Source organism: Pseudophryne corroboree, chromosome 3, assembly GCF_028390025.1.
Source record: "Pseudophryne corroboree isolate aPseCor3 chromosome 3, aPseCor3.hap2, whole genome shotgun sequence".
In the NCBI taxonomy this organism is placed as follows: Eukaryota; Metazoa; Chordata; class Amphibia; order Anura; family Myobatrachidae; genus Pseudophryne; species Pseudophryne corroboree.
Window position 1 is genome coordinate 493369166 of NC_086446.1, and position 18830 is coordinate 493387995.

Below are 18830 nucleotides of genomic sequence, written 5' to 3' on the forward strand. Positions count from 1 at the left end.
GAAAAAACTACCTGTAGTTTTTCCTGAATCAGATGAATTAAATGAAGTGTGTGATGATGCGTGGGTTTCCCCCGATAGAAAATTATTGGCGTTATACCCTTTCCCGCCAGAAGTTAGGGCGCGTTGGGAAACACCCCCTAGGGTGGATAAGGCGCTCACACGCTTATCAAAACATGTGGCGTTACCGTCTCCAGATACGGCCGCCCTCAAGGAGCCAGCTGATAGGAGGCTGGAAAATATCCTAAAAAGTATATACACACATACTGGTGTTATACTGCGACCAGCGATCGCCTCAGCCTGGATGTGCAGCGCTGGGGTGGCTTGGTCGGATTCCCTGACTGAAAATATTGATACCCTTGACAGGGACAGTATTTTATTGACTATAGAGCATTTAAAAGATGCATTTCTATATATGCGAGATGCACAGAGGGATATTTGCACTCTGGCATCAAGAGTAAGTGCGATGTCCATGTCTGCCAGAAGATGTTTATGGACACGACAGTGGTCAGGTGATGCAGATTCCAAATGGCACATGGAAGTATTGCCGTATAAAGGGGAGGAGTTATTTGGGGTCGGTCCATCGGACCTGGTGGCCACGGCAACAGCTGGAAAATCCACCTTTTTTACCCCAAGTCACATCTCAGCAGAAAAAGACACCGTCTTTTCAGCCTCAGTCCTTTCGTCCCCATAAGGGCAAGCGGGCAAAAGGCCAGTCATATCTGCCCAGGGGTAGAGGAAAGGGAAGAAGACTGCAGCAGGCAGCTCCTTCCCAGGAACAGAAGCCCTCCACCGCTTCTGCCAAGTCCTCAGCATGACGCTGGGGCCGTACAAGCGGACTCAGGTGCGGTGGGGGGTCGTCTCAAGAGTTTCAGCGCGCAGTGGGCTCACTCGCAAGTGGACCCCTGGATCCTACAAGTAGTATCCCAGGGGTACAGATTGGAAGTTCGAGACGTCTCCCCCTCGCAGGTTCCTGAAGTCTGCTTTACCAACGTCTCCCTCCGACAGGGAGGCAGTATTGGAAACAATTCACAAGCTGTATTCCCAGCAGGTGATAATCAAAGTACCCCTCCTACAACAAGGAAAGGGGTATTATTCCACACTATTTGTGGTACTGAAGCCAGACGGCTCGGTGAGACCTATTCTAAATCTGAAATCTTTGAACACTTACATACAAAGGTTCAAATCAAGATGGAGTCACTCAGAGCAGTGATAGCGAACCAGGAAGAAGGGGACTATATGGTGTCCCTGGACATCAAGGATGCTTACCTCCATGTCCCAATTTGCCCTTCTCACCAAGGGTACCTCAGGTTCGTGGTACAGAACTGTCACTATCAGTTTCAGACGCTGCCGTTTGGATTGTCCACGGCACCCCGGGTCTTTACCAAGGTAATGGCCGAAATGATGATTCTTCAAAGAAAAGGCGTCTTAATTATCCCTTACTTGGACGATCTCCTGATAAGGGCAAGGTCCAGAGAACAGTTGGAGGTCGGAGTAGCACTATCTCAAGTAGTTCTACGACAGCACGGGTGGATTCTAAATATTCCAAAATCGCAGCTGATTCCGACGACACATCTGCTGTTCCTAGGGATGATTCTGGACACAGTCCAGAAAAAGGTGTTTCTCCCGGAGGAGAAAGCCAGGGAGTTATCCGAGCTAGTTAGGAACCTCCTAGAACCAGGCCAAGTGTCAGTGCATCAATGCACAAGAGTCCTGGGAAAAATGGTGGCTTCTTACGAAGCGATTCCATTCGTCAGATTTCACGCAAGAATTTTTCAGTGGGATCTGCTGGACGAATGGTCCGGATCGCATCTTCAGATGCATCAGCGGATAATCCTGTCTCCAAGGACAAGGGTGTCTCTTCTGTGGTGGCTGCAGAGTGCTCATCTACTAGAGGGCAGCAGATTCGGCATTCAGGACTGGGTCCTGGTGACCACGGATGCCAGCCTGAGAGGCTGGGGAGCGGTCACACAGGGAAGAAATTTCCAAGGAGTGTGGTCAAGTCTGGAGACTTCTCTCCACATAAATATACTGGAGCTAAGGGCAATTTACAATGCTCTGAGCCTAGGAAGACCTCTGCTTCAAAGTCAACCGGTGCTGATCCAGTCGGACAACATCACGGCAGTCGCCCACGTAAACAGACAGGGCGGCACAAGAAGCAGGAGGGCAATGGCAGCAAGGATTCTTCGCTGGGCGAAAAATCATGTGATAACACTGTCAGCGGTGTTCATTCCGGGAGTGGACAACTGGGAAGCAGACTTCCTCAGCAGGCACGACCTCCACCCGGGAGAGTGGGGACTTCATCTGGAAGTCTTCCACATGATTGTGAACCGTTGGGAAAGACCAAAGGTGGACATGATGGCGTCCCGTCTGAACAAAAAACTGGACAGGTATTGCGCCAGGTCAAGAGACCCTCAGGCAATAGCAGGGACGCTCTGGTAACACCGTGGGTGTACCAGTCGGTGTATGTGTTCCCTCCTCTGCCTCTCATACCCAAGGTGCTGAGAATTATAAGACGGAGAGGAGTAAGAACTATACTCGTGGCTCCGGATTGGCCAAGAAGGACTTGGTACCCGGAACTTCAAGAGATACTAAGAAGGGACTTGCTTCAGCAAGGATCATGTCTGTTCCAAGTCTTACCGCGGCTGCGTTTGACGGCATGGCGGTTGAACGCCGGATCCTAAGGGAAAAAGGCATTCCGGAAGAGGTCATTCCTACCCTGGTCAGAGCCAGGAAGGAGGTGACCGCACAACATTATCACCACATTTGGCGAAAATATGTTGCATGGTGTGAGGCCAGGAAGGCCCCACGGAGGAATTTCAACTCGGTCGATTCCTGCATTTCCTGCAAACAGGAGTGTCTATGGGCCTCAAATTGGGGTCCATTAAGGTTCAAATTTCGGCCCTGTCGATTTTCTTCCAGAAAGAATTGGCTTCAGTTCCTGAAGTCCAGAAGTTTGTCAAGGGAGTACTGCATATACAACCCCCTTTTGTGCCTCCAGTGGCACTGTGGGATCTCAACGTAGTTCTGGGATTCCTCAAATCACATTGGTTTAAACCGCTCAAATCTGTGGATTTGAAATATCTCACATGGAAAGTGACCATGCTGTTGGCCCTGGCCTCGGCCAGGCGAGTGTCAGAATTGGCGGCTTTGTCTCACAAAAGCCCATATCTGATTGTCCATTCGGACAGGGCAGAGCTGCGGACTCGTCCCCAGTTTCTCCCTAAGGTGGTGTCCGCGTTTCACCTGAACCAGCTTATTGTGGTACCTGCGGCTACTAGGGACTTGGAGGACTCCAAGTTGCTAGATGTTGTCAGGGCCCTGAAAATATATGTTTCCAGGACGGCTGGAGTCAGGAAAACTGACTTGCTGTTATCCTGTATGCACCCAACAAACTGGGTGCTCTTGCTTCTAAGCAGACGATTGCTAGTTGGATGTGTAGTACAATTCAGCTTGCACATTCTGTGGCAGGCCTGCCACAGCCAAAATATGTAAATGCCCATTCCACAAGGAAGGTGGGCTCATCTTGGGCGGCTGCCCGAGGGGTCTCGGCTTTACAACTTTGCCGAGCTGCTACTTGGTCAGGGGCAAACACGTTTGCAAAATTCTACAAATTTGATACCCTGGCTGAGGAGGACCTGGAGTTCTCTCATTCGGTGCTGCAGAGTCATCCGCACTCTCCCGCCCGTTTGGGAGCTTTGGTATAATCCCCATGGTCCTTACGGAGTCCCCAGCATCCACTTAGGACGTCAGAAAAAATAAGAATTTACTTACCGATAATTCTATTTCTCGTAGTCCGTAGTGGATGCTGGGCGCCCATCCCAAGTGCGGATTGTCTGCAATACTTGTACATAGTTATTGTTAACTAAAACGGGTTATTATTGTTGTGAGCCATCTTTTCAGAGGCTCCGCTGTTATCATGCTGTTAACTGGGTTCAGATCACAGGTTGTACAGTGTGATTGGTGTGGCTGGTATGAGTCTTACCCGGGATTCAAAATCCTTCCTTATTGTATACGCTCGTCCGGGCACAGTATCCTAACTGAGGCTTGGAGGAGGGTCATAGGGGGAGGAGCCAGTGCACACCACCTGATCCTAAAGCTTTTACTTTTGTGCCCTGTCTCCTGCGGAGCCGCTATTCCCCATGATCCTTACGGAGTCCCCAGCATCCACTACGGACTACGAGAAATAGAATTATCGGTAAGTAAATTCTTATTTTTATTAATAAAACAGTTGTTTACCTGATTGCATACAGTGTATTAACACGGCCAGTAAACCAGACAAATCTACAAAAGAAAGGCAGGTTCAGTAGTTTACTTTGCATATTCCCAATGTGGTTCCAAACTTCCTAAAGGTAGCACGGACTCTGGTACCATCTGTAGTTCATGCTCTGGAATGCCAGTTGTAGAACAACCGGGTGGCTTTGCAGAACATTCTCTGCCTATGTGGGCCAAGAATATGGCAGATGCCATAGCTGACATGTGTCAGGTCAGATCGGGTACAGCTTTAGGGGAATCGGGAGAACCCCCTTGGGCCAGATCTATGGGTAGGTGTCGCTCTGATTTGGCACAATCTTTAAATAAAATTGTGACCTCGTCGGAATCTAGACCTGCTAAACGGGTACAGACACCGGCCGCTCTAACCTTCCCAGGGGAGGATTCTGATTCAACTGAGATTCCGTTGGAGCAAGGTGAAGGAGATCCTGAGTGGGAAGACATATCAGCATGGGAGAAGGAAGAGAAGTCCACTAGCTCAGGGGTCTGTTTGTTGATCGAAGCCATCCTGCAAACTCTTAACCTTCAGGAGGTCGCAGTGGCAGACAGTTCGACCTCCTTGTTTAAGAGACAAGAGACAAGTCTCTCTCTTTCCATCATTTTGGGGATATTTTGAAAGAAGCTTGGCTTAAGCTGGACTTGTATCCTTTTGCTGAAGAAGATGCACAATCTTGGGAGGCACCTACGAAGATCGATACCCCTATTACGCATCTGGCAAAAGCGATGGTCGTTCCGTCTGTACAGTCTGTGTCTTTAAAGGATTCTATGGATAGGAAGACTGACGCCATCCTTAACCCATATCCTCAGTTGGGCGGAGTCTTGGGTTCCAGACATTTCTGCAGTACACATACCGGGAATGGAGAACTGGGAGGCAGATTTCCTCAGTCGCCACACGATTCATCCGGGTGAGTTGGAACTTCATCAGGAAGTGTTCCTCTTGCTAGTATCTCGTTGGGGAAATCCTGAAATCCACCTCATGGCATCCCGTCTCAACAAAAAGGTGCATCAGTACGGGTCTCAATCCCGGGATCCTCGGGCGTCGTTAGTCGGCACCATGACAGCTCCTTGGAGGTTTCATCTGGGTTATGTCTTTCCACCCATTCCCCTGATCCTGCTACTGCTTTAGCGAATTCGGAGAGGGTGTCTCCCAGTCATTCTCATTGCACCAGATTGGCCTCTGAGCCAATTGTGCACTCTTCTACGCAGCATGGTGGCCGAGGAGCCTTACCATTTACCACTACGCCAGAATCTTCATCAAGAACTTTGTCACCACGACTTACCTCGACTGGCTTTGACGGCATGGTTCTTGAATCCCGCATTCTAAGAGAAAAAGGGTTTTTCGTGCGGTAATGAAGACACTGCTCCAGGCTAGAAAGCCAGTCACTTTGCGATTTTATCACAGAGAATGGTGTATCTACATTGTTTGGTGCGAATAACGGAAGGTTGCACCTGGGGTTTTTCGCTTTTCACGACTTCTGTCCTTCCTTCAGGATGACTTGATTAAGGGACATTGCCTTTCTTCTACCGGAAGTCCAGATGTTTCTCCATGGGGTTTTGTGAATTTAACCTCTTTATGTTCCTCCTTGGGATTTAAATTTGGTTCTTACGGCTCTTCAGAAGTCCCCCTTTGAACCTTTTGGAGTCTGGCTTACATTTCCTCACACTCAAGGTTATATTTCTTTCGGCTATTGCCTCAGCTCGATGGGTTTCCAAGTTGGCAGCCCTCTCTTGCAGGTCACCATTGTTGGTGTTCCATGATGGTCGGGTGGTTTTGCATACTAAGTTTTTTTTGTTTTGTTTTTTCCTGCCAAATGTGTTTTTCTACATTTCATTTTAATCAAGACATTTTTATTCCTGCCTATGGTGCAACTTTGGCTGCTGAGGATTGCCACTTGGCATTGTTGGATGTGGTTCGAGCTTTGCATGTTTATTTTTTCCGTACAGAAACTATTCGTCGCACAGACACCTTGTTAGTTCTGGTTGACGCTCCTAAGCGGGGTTTGTTGGCCTCCAAGAATACAGTGGGTCACGTCTGCTATTCGTCGGGCTTATGTTTCATCTGCTGTTCCTGTTCCGCAACGGGCTCATTCGACTAGGGCTGTTGGTGCCTCCTGGGCTGTTCGCGGAGGCGCTTCTATTGAGCAACTCTGCAGAGCGGCGACCTGGTTGTCCATGCATACTTTCACAAAATTCTACTGTTTTCCATACCTTTGCCTCTGTTGGGCGACATATATTGCAGGCGGCTTTGCTGGCCTCTTCTCTCTCCTCTTGTTAGCTTTTCTTTGTGATATCCCCTTAGTAAGTGCGCAACGTCCCCCAGATTGATGGAGAAAAGGGGATTTTTTTTTTTTGATTTTTTTTACTCACCGTAAAATCTGAGTCAATCTGGGGGACGCTGCAATCCCTCCCTTGTTTTTGCAAGTCTGATTGATTTATTGTTACTGGTTTCTGTCTCTCCCGGCTTGGCTAAACGTTAACTGGTGCTGGATCTCTGGAGAAACTGTAGATGGGAGGGGTTAGAGACGGGAAGAGTTTGTGCTGTGTGGTTTGTTTTTTGTTTTTTAAATAGGTTCTGTGCCTAAACTCCATACCACACTCTCTAAACCCTTAAGTGGGCAGTTTCCCCCAGATCACCTCGGAGAAAGATTTTACGGTGAGTAAAAAATTCCCTTTCTCTGACTGATATTTGAAAAGGCATTGTGTGATCTGCATGCGGATGGAGGGTCTCCTATTTTTATGTTCTCATTTGTGTAATGAGAGAACACTCTCTCTCACTGAGCTTAGTCTATCCAGTTATATTTGGAGAGCCATGACTGAATAATAATGTTAAAACTTATTAGTGGACTTACCACGGTTTCCGTTATACAGTGGGACTCCTACTATTGGACAAATCATAACGGATCTTAAGGCTGGGAAAAGTGTCATCTATGAAGGGAAAGAGGTAAAATATTCACCACTAGGTAAAGTCCTCTAAATTGTTTTTTGTTTTTTTAACTATATTTGGGCTGCCTTTTGCAAATAACTTTTTTTTTTTTTTTTTTTTTCCCTCCCCTCACAAAGACTGAACAATTAATTTTGTCTGTTTTTATACATATATTATGAATGTTTTGATAATGAATAAGGGGTATATTTACTAAAGTGCAGGTTTATTAAAGTGGCGATACTGCCCAGAGCAACCAATAAGATTCTGGCTGTTATGGAAGATGCTAGATAAATAAGTAGAATCTGGTTGCTGTTGGCAACAGCTCCACTTTTGAAAGCCTGCACTTTAGTAAATATACTCCTAAGAATTTGCTTGCCTGATATTTAAACACTTATTTCTTGACCACTTTTTTTTTTTGTCAGGTGGTTGCATCTGAAGTCCTGGGCCCTGATGAGCCGGGCCCAACCTTTATTGTGGTGGAATGTCCCAGTGAAGACTTCATAAAACCTATCACAGAGAATGAAACATTCAAAAGGTATAATGTGAACATGAGGGCTTCTGTCTACAGTACTGCATTTTCCATACCCTCTAACATTTCTGGTACAAAAGCCAGACCAGTCAATCATTCCATCAGAACCATTCTTAACCTGAAATCCTTTAATGTTCACCTTGAGTGGTCAAATTTAAAATTGAACGGCCTACAGTAGCTCTTCTATCAGCAGCATAGAGCAGGAGAGCTTATAATGGCCACCTTTACTCTGCACCAGTGACAGTTCTTCATTATGGGACAGGTGTCCACACCAGCCCTACTGCAGGACCTTGGTGAAACTGTAAATTGCCTATAGTCCAGCCAAGGGAATGGTCTCCTTAGTGTTGCTCTTGGACCATAGAACAATATGTTCTCCCTGCATGCCTGTCCTGGTTACAGGACGATAACCTTAACAATTGTCTCGTTCATAATCTGGGACAGGGCTCTGGTGACCACGTACACCAGTCCCATGGTTTGGGTGGTGGACATGATCGAACACAGATTTCAAGGACTTGGAACACTAGGCAGTCCAGACTCCCAGGTAAACATTCCGTGACTCGGGATGGAGTTTAACAACCCGACCAGTGCTAAGACCTATGTTTTTGAAAAATGTTGCCAATATTGTCTGGGTTGCTTGTGATTGGGAAAATAAAATAGGTTGATGTGTCTTTCTGCAAATTCCTATGTGATCAAATGTGGTCTCTGTGACAGTGCAGGAGCCAGGAGAGCATCAGCTGTTATTTGTAGTACATCTGGGTACCCTCTGATCCACGTGAGCGTTGGACACTGAGGAGTAAACATTTAGTACGGGAAATAACCAGTTACATTCAACCCAAAACTCTAAATTCTGGATGGAGTTATCTTTTTTTATTGAAAATATTTACTGCTTTTAATGCTATACGCGAGACAGTGTTTAGCATTGGTGTCTCAGTGCTAAGATCGTTTTATTTTTCTCTACACTTGGTCCTCAAGACTCACAGTCCAGGTTTTAAGAATATCCACACTTGTGCACAGATGGTACAATCAAACTGATGGAGGTACTAATTAAGTCAGCTGTGCTTAAGGATGGATATCCTTGAAGCGTGGACTTGTTAGGGCGCTTTAAGGACCAAACAACTGAGCTAGGGGCCTTATTCAGCTTCGGTTGCAAAATCGCAGGGGCTGGGGCGATTATGAGCAACCCAATTTGATGGGTAGTGACCGTTTTGTGGGTGTTAACATGGTGTTTGTGTGGAGTAGTTGGGGAAAAAAACTCGGGCAGATTTGTATCCGTTTTCGGGACGTGTGTCTGACATCAGTTGCAATGGATTGCGACTAAAAACATGGGGCAAGTGCGACAGCATTCTCATTCTGAGTAGTCCTGGGTCAACCGCAATAGTCGATGGTACTCTATTTCTGCGTATGCATAGCAAATTTTACAATTGCTTCGGTGGGCATCTTACATTTTCTGGGCGGCTCTTCACACGGGATTTTTAGCAGGATTGCGAAAAATGGCAGTCTCTGGCTCAATAGCAATCCAAGCTGTATGAGATCCTAGGGCTCAATTTGAGTACAGTTTTGTAAGTTTTCCTTGTTTTTCTCTAATAGGCCAATACCATACTGGTAGGTTTGGTTGTGTGTTGGAATACTTAGATGCTAAACTCTAATAGGGCAGGGATTAGAGTTTAATTATTCAGTATTCACTGGAAAGTGCTTTGTAATCTGATATTATGGGGTGTTAGACAAGTAAATATAATTGATCAATTTCTTCTTTCATTTAAATATGTCAGGTTTCAAGATTCACAGCCGGGAAGTGCAGCTGCTCTAGTAATACATATGACTCCAGAACACATTCTTAACCAGGGTTGCTATAGGGAGTGGATGGAAAGGTGAGTGTGACTATTACAAGGTGACAATGCAGTCATAAAAATGTAATGTACTGCATATTCCAGAAGAGGGCAACATTCAACGTTTTATTAAATATTTCCTCTTGTAGCATATGTACATGTATGTATATAATGAGGATTTGTATCGGGCATAGGGCGGTAGTCAATTAGCTGCTAATTTACCCACCTGGGACTATCCAATTATCCCTGAAGCTGGCACGTAGTGGGGATTTTGTTTAGCCTGAGACCAAATCTGCTATAAGAATGCATTTTTATCTCTTACGTCCTAGAGGATGCTGGGGACTCCGTAAGGACCATGGGGTATAGACTGGCTCCACAGGAGACCTGAGCACTATAAAGAACTTTAGATGGGTGTGCACTGGCTCTTCCCTCTATGCCCCTCCTCCAGACCTCAGTTAGATCCTGTGCCCAGAGGAGACTGGGTGCATTACAGGGGAGCTCTCCTGAGTTTATTTTCAGGGAGCACTGCTGGCAACAGGCTCCCTGCATCGTGGGACTGAGGGGAGAGAAGCAGACCTACTTAAATGATAGGCTCTGCTTCTTAGGCTACTGGACACCATTAGCTCCAGAGGGTCGGAACGCAGGTCTCACTTTCGCCGTTCGTCCCGGAGCCGCGGCGCCGTCCTCCTTACAGAGCCGGAAGATAGAAGCCGGGTGAGTATTAGAAGAAAGACGACTTTAAAGGCTGCAGAAGACTTCAGTTCCTCTCTGAGGTAATGCGCAGCGGTAACGCTGCGCGCCATTGCTCCCACACACAACACACACTGCAGGCACTGATGGGTGCAGGGCGCAGGGGGGGGGGGCGCCGTGGGCAGCAATAATACACCTCTAGCACTGGCTAATAAGTTATATAGGCTGCGGAGGCAGTAGATTATACAATCCCCCGCCACTATAGAAAATTTGAGCGGGACCGAAGCCCGCCGCTGAGGGGGCAGAGCTTGATCCCACAGCACTAACCAGCGCCATTTTCTCCACAGCACTGCAGTGAAGCTGGCTCTCCGGACTCTCCCCTGCTGAACACGGTGACAGGGGGCAAATAGAGGAGGGGGGGTACTTATAATTGGCGCAGTGAGTGTATATTGATATATATAAAAGTGCTGTTATCTGGGAATTTTATTTCCAGTGTCAGTTGGCGCTGGGTGTGTGCTGGCATACTCTCTCTCTCTGTCTCTCCAAGGGGCCTTATTGGGGAACTGTCTCCATATACATATATCCCTGTGTGTGGGGGGGTGTCGGTACGTGTGTGTCGGCATGTCTGAAGCGGAAGGCTCATCTAAGGAGGAGGTGGCGCAGATGATTGTGGTGTCTCCGTCTGCAACGCCGACACCTGATTGGTTGGATATGTGGAATGTTTTAAATGCAAATGTGACTTTATTACATAAGAGAGTGGACAAAGCAGAGTCCAGGGATAATACAGGGAGCCAATCAATGGCTTTGACTGTGTCACAGGGCCCTTCAGGGTCTCAAAAACGTCCCCTATCCCAAATAGCAGACACGGATTCTGACACCAGTGTCGACTACGATGATGCAAGGTTACACCCAAGGGTGGCAAAAAGTATTCATTTATATGAATATTGCAATAAAATATGTTTTACATGTCACAGATGACCCCTCTGTCCCTGACACGAGGGTACACATGTTTAAGGAAAAGAAACCTGAGGTAACGTTTCCCCCATCTCATAAGCTGAACGCGCTATTTGGAAAGGCTTGGGAAACTCCAGACAAGAAACTGCAGATTCCCAAGAGAATTCTTATGGCATACCCTTTCCCTGCACAGGACAGGGTACGGTGGGAATCCTCGCCCAGGGTGGACAAAGCTTTAACACGCTTATCCAAGAAGGTGGCGCTACAGTCTCCAGACACGGCAGCCCTCAAGGATCCTGCTGATCGCAGACAGGAAACGACTTTAAAATTAATTTATACACATACGGGTGCTTTGCTCAGACCGGCAATAGCATCGGCTTGGGTTTGTAGTGCGGTAGCAGCTTGGACAGATACCTTGTCAGCTGATATTGATACCCTTGATAGGGATACCATTTTATTGACCTTAGGTCACATCAAAGACGCAGTCTTATATATGAGAGACGTTGGGCTACTAGGTTCGAGGGCCAACGCCATGGCGGTTTCGGCTAGGCGAGCACTGTGGACCCGCCAATGGACGGGAGATGCCGACTCAAAGAGGCATATGGAAGTTTTGCATTACAAGGGTGAGGTTTTATTTGGGGAAGGTCTCTCGGACCTGGTTTCCACAGCTACCGCGGGTAAATCTACTTTTTTGCCTTATGTTCCCCCACAGCAAAAGACAACACCACAGTATCAGATGCAGTCCTTTTGGTCGCATAAGTCCAGAAGAGGTCGAGGCTCTTCATTCCTCGCCAGAGGTAAGGGTAGAGGGAAAAGAATGCCTGCTACGGCTAGTTCCCAGGAGCAGAAGTCCTCCCCGGCTTCTACTAAATCCACCGCATGACGCTGGGGCTCCACTGAGGGAGTCCGCGCCGGTGGTGGCACGTCTTCGACTCTTCAGCCACGTCTTTGTTCAGTCGGACGTGGATCCTTTGGCGATGGAAATTGTATCCCAAGGCTACAAGCTGGAATTCGAAGACGTGCCTCCTCGCCGATTCTTCAAATCGGCTTTACCAGCTTCTCCCCCAGAGAGGGAGATAGTTTTAGCTGCAATTCAAAAGCTGTGTCAACCGCAAGTGATTAAGGTTCCCCTAATACAACAGTGAAAAGGGTATTATTCAACCCTGTTTGTGGTCCCGAAACCGGATGGCTCGGTCAGACCCATTCTAAATTTAAAATCCCTAAACCTGTACTTAAAAAGGTTCAAGTTTAAGATGGAATCGCTCAGGGCGGTTATCTCCAGCCTGGAAGGGGGGGATTTTATGGTGTCACTAGACATAAAGGATGCATACCTTCACGTCCCCATATATCCTTCTCATCAGGCATACCTGAGATTCGCTGTACAGGACTGTCATTACCACTTTCAGACGTTGCCGTTTGGGCTTTCCACGGCCCCGAGGGTTTTCACCAAGGTAATGGTGGAAATGATGGTGCTCCTGCGCAGGCAAGGAGTCACAATTATCCCGTACTTGGACGATCTCCTGATAAAAGCGAGATCAAAGGAACAGTTGCAGAAAAGCGTGTCGCTCTCCCTGAGAGTGCTGCAGCAGCATGGTTGGATTCTAAATCTACCAAAGTCACAGTTGATTCCAACGACTCGACTATCTTTCTTAGGCATGATTCTGGACACGGAACAGAAGAGGGTTTTTCTCCCAAAGGAAAAAGCCCAGGAACTCCAGAACATGGTCAGAGACCTGCTAAAGCCAAAAAGAGTGTCAGTCCATCAATGCACTCGAGTACTGGGGGAAATGGTGGCGTCCTACGTGGCCATCCCCTTCGGCAGGTTTCATGCGAGGACTTTTCAGTGGGACCTTCTGGGCAAGTGGTCGTGGTCCCATCTTCAAATACATCAGAAAATAACCCTGTCCCCCAGGGCCAGGGTGTCTCTCCTGTGGTGGCTGCAGAGTGCTCACCTTCTAGAGTGTCGCAGGTTCGGCATTCAAGACTGGGTTTTGGTGACCACGGACGCGAGCCTCCAAGGATGGGGAGCAGTCACACAAGGAAGGAATTTTCAGGGACTATGGTCAAGCCAGGAGGCTTGTCTACACATCAACATACTGGAATTAAGGGCCATATACAACGGCCTACGACAAGTGGAGAATCTTCTTCGCGACCTACCGGTGCTGATTCAATCAGACAACGTCACAGCTGTGGCTCATGTAAACCGCCAAGGCGGGACAAGGAGCAGAGTGGCAATGGCGGAAGCCACCAGGATTCTGCGCTGGGCAGAAAATCACGTAAGCGCTCTGTCAGCGGTATTCATTCCGGGAGTGGACAACTGGGAAGCAGACTTCCTCAGCAGACACGATCTCCATCCAGGAGAGTGGGGTCTTCATCAAGAAGTTTTTGCAGAGATAACAAGTCTTTGGGGACTTCCTCAAATAGACATGATGGCGTCACGCCTCAACAAGAAGCTTCGGAGGTATTGTGCCAGGTCAAGGGACCCTCAGGCAGTAGCGGTGGACGCCCTGGTGACACCGTGGGTGTTTCAGTCGGTCTATGTGTTCCCTCCTCTTCCGCTCATCTCAAAAATCATAAGACGAACAAGAGTGCAGACAATACTCATTGTTCCAGATTGTAATAGAGGGATAGTGCTGCGCTCAGTCCTGATTACTGTCAGAATAATGTGTTATGTGGACCCCTCCACACATGCATACAGTGGATAAACGTTTCTTGTAGTCGTGAAATAATAAATAACTATAAACCGTATATCTAAATGATAAGATATTAATGTATAGATGTTAAAATATATTTATTTGGTTATGAATAGCTTTAGTGTGCCAGATGGTACAGCAGCATAAAGTCTTTCTCAGTAACTTGCAGCTCAATGAGGGATGCGGCGTCGCGCCCCTCTGTTTGTTTGTGTCCTTTTTATAGTGCACTTACTACTATGTAGCGTAAATTGAACAAAACACTGATCGTGTTTGATGGTGATAAATAATGTCCTTTCACTTTCTTCACGGTGACTAGAGCATTCAGCTTTTGGCATAAGATTAGATAAGGAGGGCTCTGGACAGGTCCTTGTCCCGGACCACAGGAACCCGCGGTGCGTCCTGGTGCAGACGCCCTCGGGAACCCGTGAGCCGGAGTGCCGGTCCCGTCTTGGGTTGCGGGGAAATCCCGGATAGTGCTCTGCAGAGCTAACCTATCGGATATCCCCCCACCGCGCACGGAGCCTCACCTCTTACCTTCTCCCGCTGTTTGCCGCGCTCTGTCACCGGCTTCTCCGTCACTCGTCTTCTGTTGCTAGGTGATCTCCTCTGCTTCCGGGTTTCCCCGATCACGTGATCGGGACTTGTCTGTGAATCGGACGCTCGCTCTGGTCCTTTTGTTAAGTATGGGGAATTCCAGTGTGTGGATAATCGTAGCTCCAACGCGTTTCAGCCTCTAAAGGGCCTTCCTCTGCATTTCATTAATAAAAGAAGCTCATTCCATAATCACTCCAAAGTCCTTGAAACTTTAGGGAGCTCAGCTTTAAGGCTCACACAGAGCTGTGTGTGACACGAGGAACTTGTTCCAGATTGGCCTCGAAGGGCCTGGTGTTCGGATCTTCAGGAAATGCTCACAGACGATCCGTGGGCTCTTCCTCTCAGAGAGGACCTGTTGCAACAGGGGCCCTGCGGGTTCCAAGACTTACCGCGGTTACGTTTGACGGCATGGCGGTTGAACACCGAATCCTAGCTGGGAAAGGTATTCCGGAGGCGTCATCCCTACTCTGATAAAGGCTAGGAAGGAGGTGACGGCGAAACATTATCACCGTATCTAGAGGAAGTATGTATCTTGGTGTGAAGCTAAGGATGCTCCTACGGAAGATTTCCACTTGGGCCGTTTTCTCCACTTTCTACAGACAGGAGTGGATATGGGCCTAAAGTTAGGCTCCATTAAGGTACAGAATTCGGCCCTATCAATATTCTTCCAGAAGGAATTGGCTTCTCTCCCAGAAGTCCAGACTTTTGTAAAGGGAGTGCTACACATCCAGCCTCCTTTTATGGCACCATTGGACCTTAACGTGGTGTTACAGTTCCTAAAATCTCACTGGTTTTAGCCTCTTCAAACAGTTGAATTAAAATTTCTCACTTGGAAGGTGGTTATGTTTTTGGCCTTGGCATCTGCTAGGCGGGTGTCCGAATTGGCAGCTTTGTCTCATAGGATCCCCTATCTCATTTTCCATGTGGATAGAGCTGAGTTGAGGACTCGTCCTCAATTTTTGCCTAAGGTGGTGTCATCGTTTCATATGAACCAACCTATTGTGGTGCCTGTGGCTACGGGAGACTTGGAGGATTCCAAGTCCCTTGATGTAGTCAGGGCCTTAAAAATTTACATAGCCAGGGCGGCTTGGATTAGGAAAACAGAGGCACGGTTTGTCCTGTATGCAGCCAACAAGGTTGGCGCTCCTGCTTCTAAGCAGACTATTGCTCGCTGGATCTGTAACACGATTCAGCAGGCTCATTCTACGGCTGGATTGCCGTTACCAAGTTCGGTAAAGGCCCATTCCACTAGGAAGGTGGGCTCTTCTTGGGCGGCTGCCCGTGGCGTCTCTGCTCCACAGCTTTGCCGAGCGGCTACTTGGTCGTGTTCAAACACTTTTGCAAAATTCTACAAGTTTGATTCCCTGGCTAATGAGGACCTCATGTTTGCTCAATTGGTGCTGCAGAGTCATCTACACTCTTCCGCCCGGTCTGGAGCTTTGGTATAATCCCCATGGTCCTTACGGAGTCCCCAGCATCCTCTAGAACGTAAGAGAAAATAAGATTTTAAACCTACCGGTAAATCTTTTTCTCCTAGTCCGTAGAGGATGCTGGGCGCCCGTATATAGTTGTTGCTTACATAAGGGTTATGTTACAGTTAAGATCAGTTGTTGGCTGATACTGTTTTGTTCATACTGTTAACTGGTTGCGTATATTCCAGGTTGTACGGTGTGGATGGTGTGGGCTGGTATGAATCTTGCCCTTAAGGTGGGTACACACTAGTAGATATATCTGCAGATCAATTGATCTGCAGATATATCTATGGACGGATCGGGCAGTGTGTTCAGCATACACACTGCCCGATCCGTCGGGGACTGACGTCATGAACTGGGCGGGCGTGTATACACGCCCGCCCAGTTCAGCTGTCAATCGCCGCCGCAGCATGTGTACGGGCGGTCGGCCGACCGCCCCGTACACACACAGCGACGCGCAAATATATCGGTAGTTCAGACTTATCGGCCATACACACTGGCCGGCGGTCCCGCGATATATCGGCCGTTCAAGAGAACGGCCGATATATCGACCAGTGTGTACGGGCCTTTAGATTAACAAAAGTCCTTTCCTCGAAACAGGACAGAAGCCCGCAGCTGAGGGGGCCGGGCCTTCTTCCTCAGCACACCAGCGCCATTTTCTCTTCACAGCTCCGCTGGAAGGAAGCTCCCCAGGCTCTCCCCGGCAGTATCCTGGTACACAAAGGGTTAAAAGAGAGGGGGGGTGGAGGGGGCACATAAATTTAGGCGCAAAATTTGTATATACAGCAGCTACTGGGTAAACACTGAGTTGTAGTGTAATCCCTGGGTTATATAGCGCTGGGGTGTGTGCTGGCATACTCTCTCTCTGTCTCTCCAAAGGGCCTTGTGGGGGAACTGTCCTCAAATAGAGCATCCCCTGTGTGTGTGGTGTGTCGGTACGCGTGTGTTGATATGTCTGAGGTAAAAGGCTCCTCTAAGGAGGTGATAGAGCGGATATGTGTGTGAGAGGGTGTCTCCGTCGACAACGCCGACACCTGTTTGGATATGTGTAAGTGCTAAGGTGAATTTATTGCACAAAAGGTTAGGGAACAGACAAGAAATCTACCCATGTTTGTCCCTATGTCACAGAGACCTTCAGAGTCTCTCAATGCTCACTATCCATAATAACAAACACTGGTATCGACATGGAGTTTAACTCCACTGTCGACTACGATAATGCAAAGTTACAGCCAAGATGGCTATAAGGTATTCAATATATGATTATTGAAATAATAGATGATTTGCATATCACTGATGACTCATCTGTCCCTGACACGAGAGTACACATGTTTAAGGGGAAGAATGCTGAGGTAAATTTCCCTCCTCTCATGAGGAAAAAGAGCGGGAATCTCCAGACAAGAGATGGCAGCTTCCCACAAGAGAATTCTCAGGCTGTATCCTTTCCCCACTAGGGCCAGGATATGTTGAGAATCTTCCCCTGGGGTGTCCTGTTTGCACAGACGGTAGCACTTGCTATTCTCAGGGATCCTGCAGGTAGCGTGCACATTCTAGTATACTACCCAGACCGGCGATTGTGTCGGCATGGGTTTATAGCGCTGTGGCAGCGTGGACAGGTACCTTATCAGCAGAGATGAGACCCTAGTATGCAATATAAATATATTAAAGATGCTGTCTTAAGTGATAGATATATAGTTATAAAGCATGTCCAAAGAGACATGAGTATACTGGGTCCTAGAGTCAAAGCTATGTCGATCTTTGCTTGACGTGTCCTGTAGAATATGCATTGGACAGATGATGCCGACTTAAGAGGCATATGGAAGGCTGAGGATTGTGTGGAGAAGGGTTCTCGGGCCTGGTCTCCACAGCTATAGCTGGTAATTCTGCTAGTTTGCCTTATATTCCTGCACAGCCTAAGAAAGCACGACATTATTAAATGCAGCCTTTCGTATAAAGAAACAAGAAAGTCTGAGGGGCGTCCTTTCTTGTCAGAGCCGGGCAGCTAGTTCCCAGGAACAGAAGTCATCCCCGGCCCCTACAAAAATCCACCAATGTCGCTGGGGCTCCACAGGCGGAGCTAGGCCCGGAGGGGACACGCCTTCGTAAGTTCAGCCACAAGTGGGTTCACTCCCTGTTCGATCCCTGGGCAATAGATATTGTGTCTCAGGGATACAAGCTGGACTGTGAGAAGATGCCCCCTCACCGACGGCCCTGCGGGCTTCCCCCCAAGAGAGGGAGCCAGTGTTAACTGCAATTCACAAATTGTATCTTTAACAGGTGGTGGTCAAGGGTCCCCTTCTTTAACAAGAGGGTGTTATTATTAGACCATGTTGTAATCCCGAAACCAGACGGTTCGGTCAGACCCATATTGAATTAAAAATCCCTGAACATATACCTGAGAAGGTTCAAGTTCAAGATGGAATCGCTAAGAGCGGTCAGTGCAAGCCTAAAAAAGGGGAGACTTTATTGTGAATCGGGACATAAGGGATGCATACCTTCAGGTCCCCATTTATCCACCTCATTAGGCTTACCTCAGAATTGCGGTATGGGATTGTCATTACCAATTTCAGATGTTGCCGTTTGGTCTCTCCACGGCCCCGAGAATATTCACCATGGTAATGGCGGATATGATTGTGCTCCTGCGGAAGCAAGGTGTCACTATTATCACGTACTTGGACGATCTCCTCATAAAAGCGAGATCAAGAGTGCAGTTGCTGAACAGCATATCACTTTCTCTGGAAGTGTAACGGCAACACGGCTGGATTCTATATATTCCAAAGTCGCAGTTGGTTCCTACAGCTCATCTGCCTCTCCTAGGCACGATCCTAGACACAGACCAGAAAAGGGTCATCTCCCGATAGAGAGAGCTTAGGAGCTCATGAC

The 18830-nt window shown here is 47.8% G+C and overlaps 1 protein-coding gene across 1 annotated transcript in view; it reads left to right on the plus strand.

Annotated features, from left to right (window-relative positions):
* The window catches only part of ELAC2 (elaC ribonuclease Z 2), a 268918-nt gene that overhangs the window by 123693 nt on the left and 126395 nt on the right, over positions 1 to 18830 (plus strand). The window contains exons 9-11 of the mRNA XM_063960954.1: positions 7138 to 7210; positions 7615 to 7727; positions 9491 to 9589. Of these exons, the coding sequence (XP_063817024.1) occupies positions 7138 to 7210; positions 7615 to 7727; positions 9491 to 9589 (285 nt within the window). The remainder of the gene's footprint in view (positions 1 to 7137; positions 7211 to 7614; positions 7728 to 9490; positions 9590 to 18830) is intronic.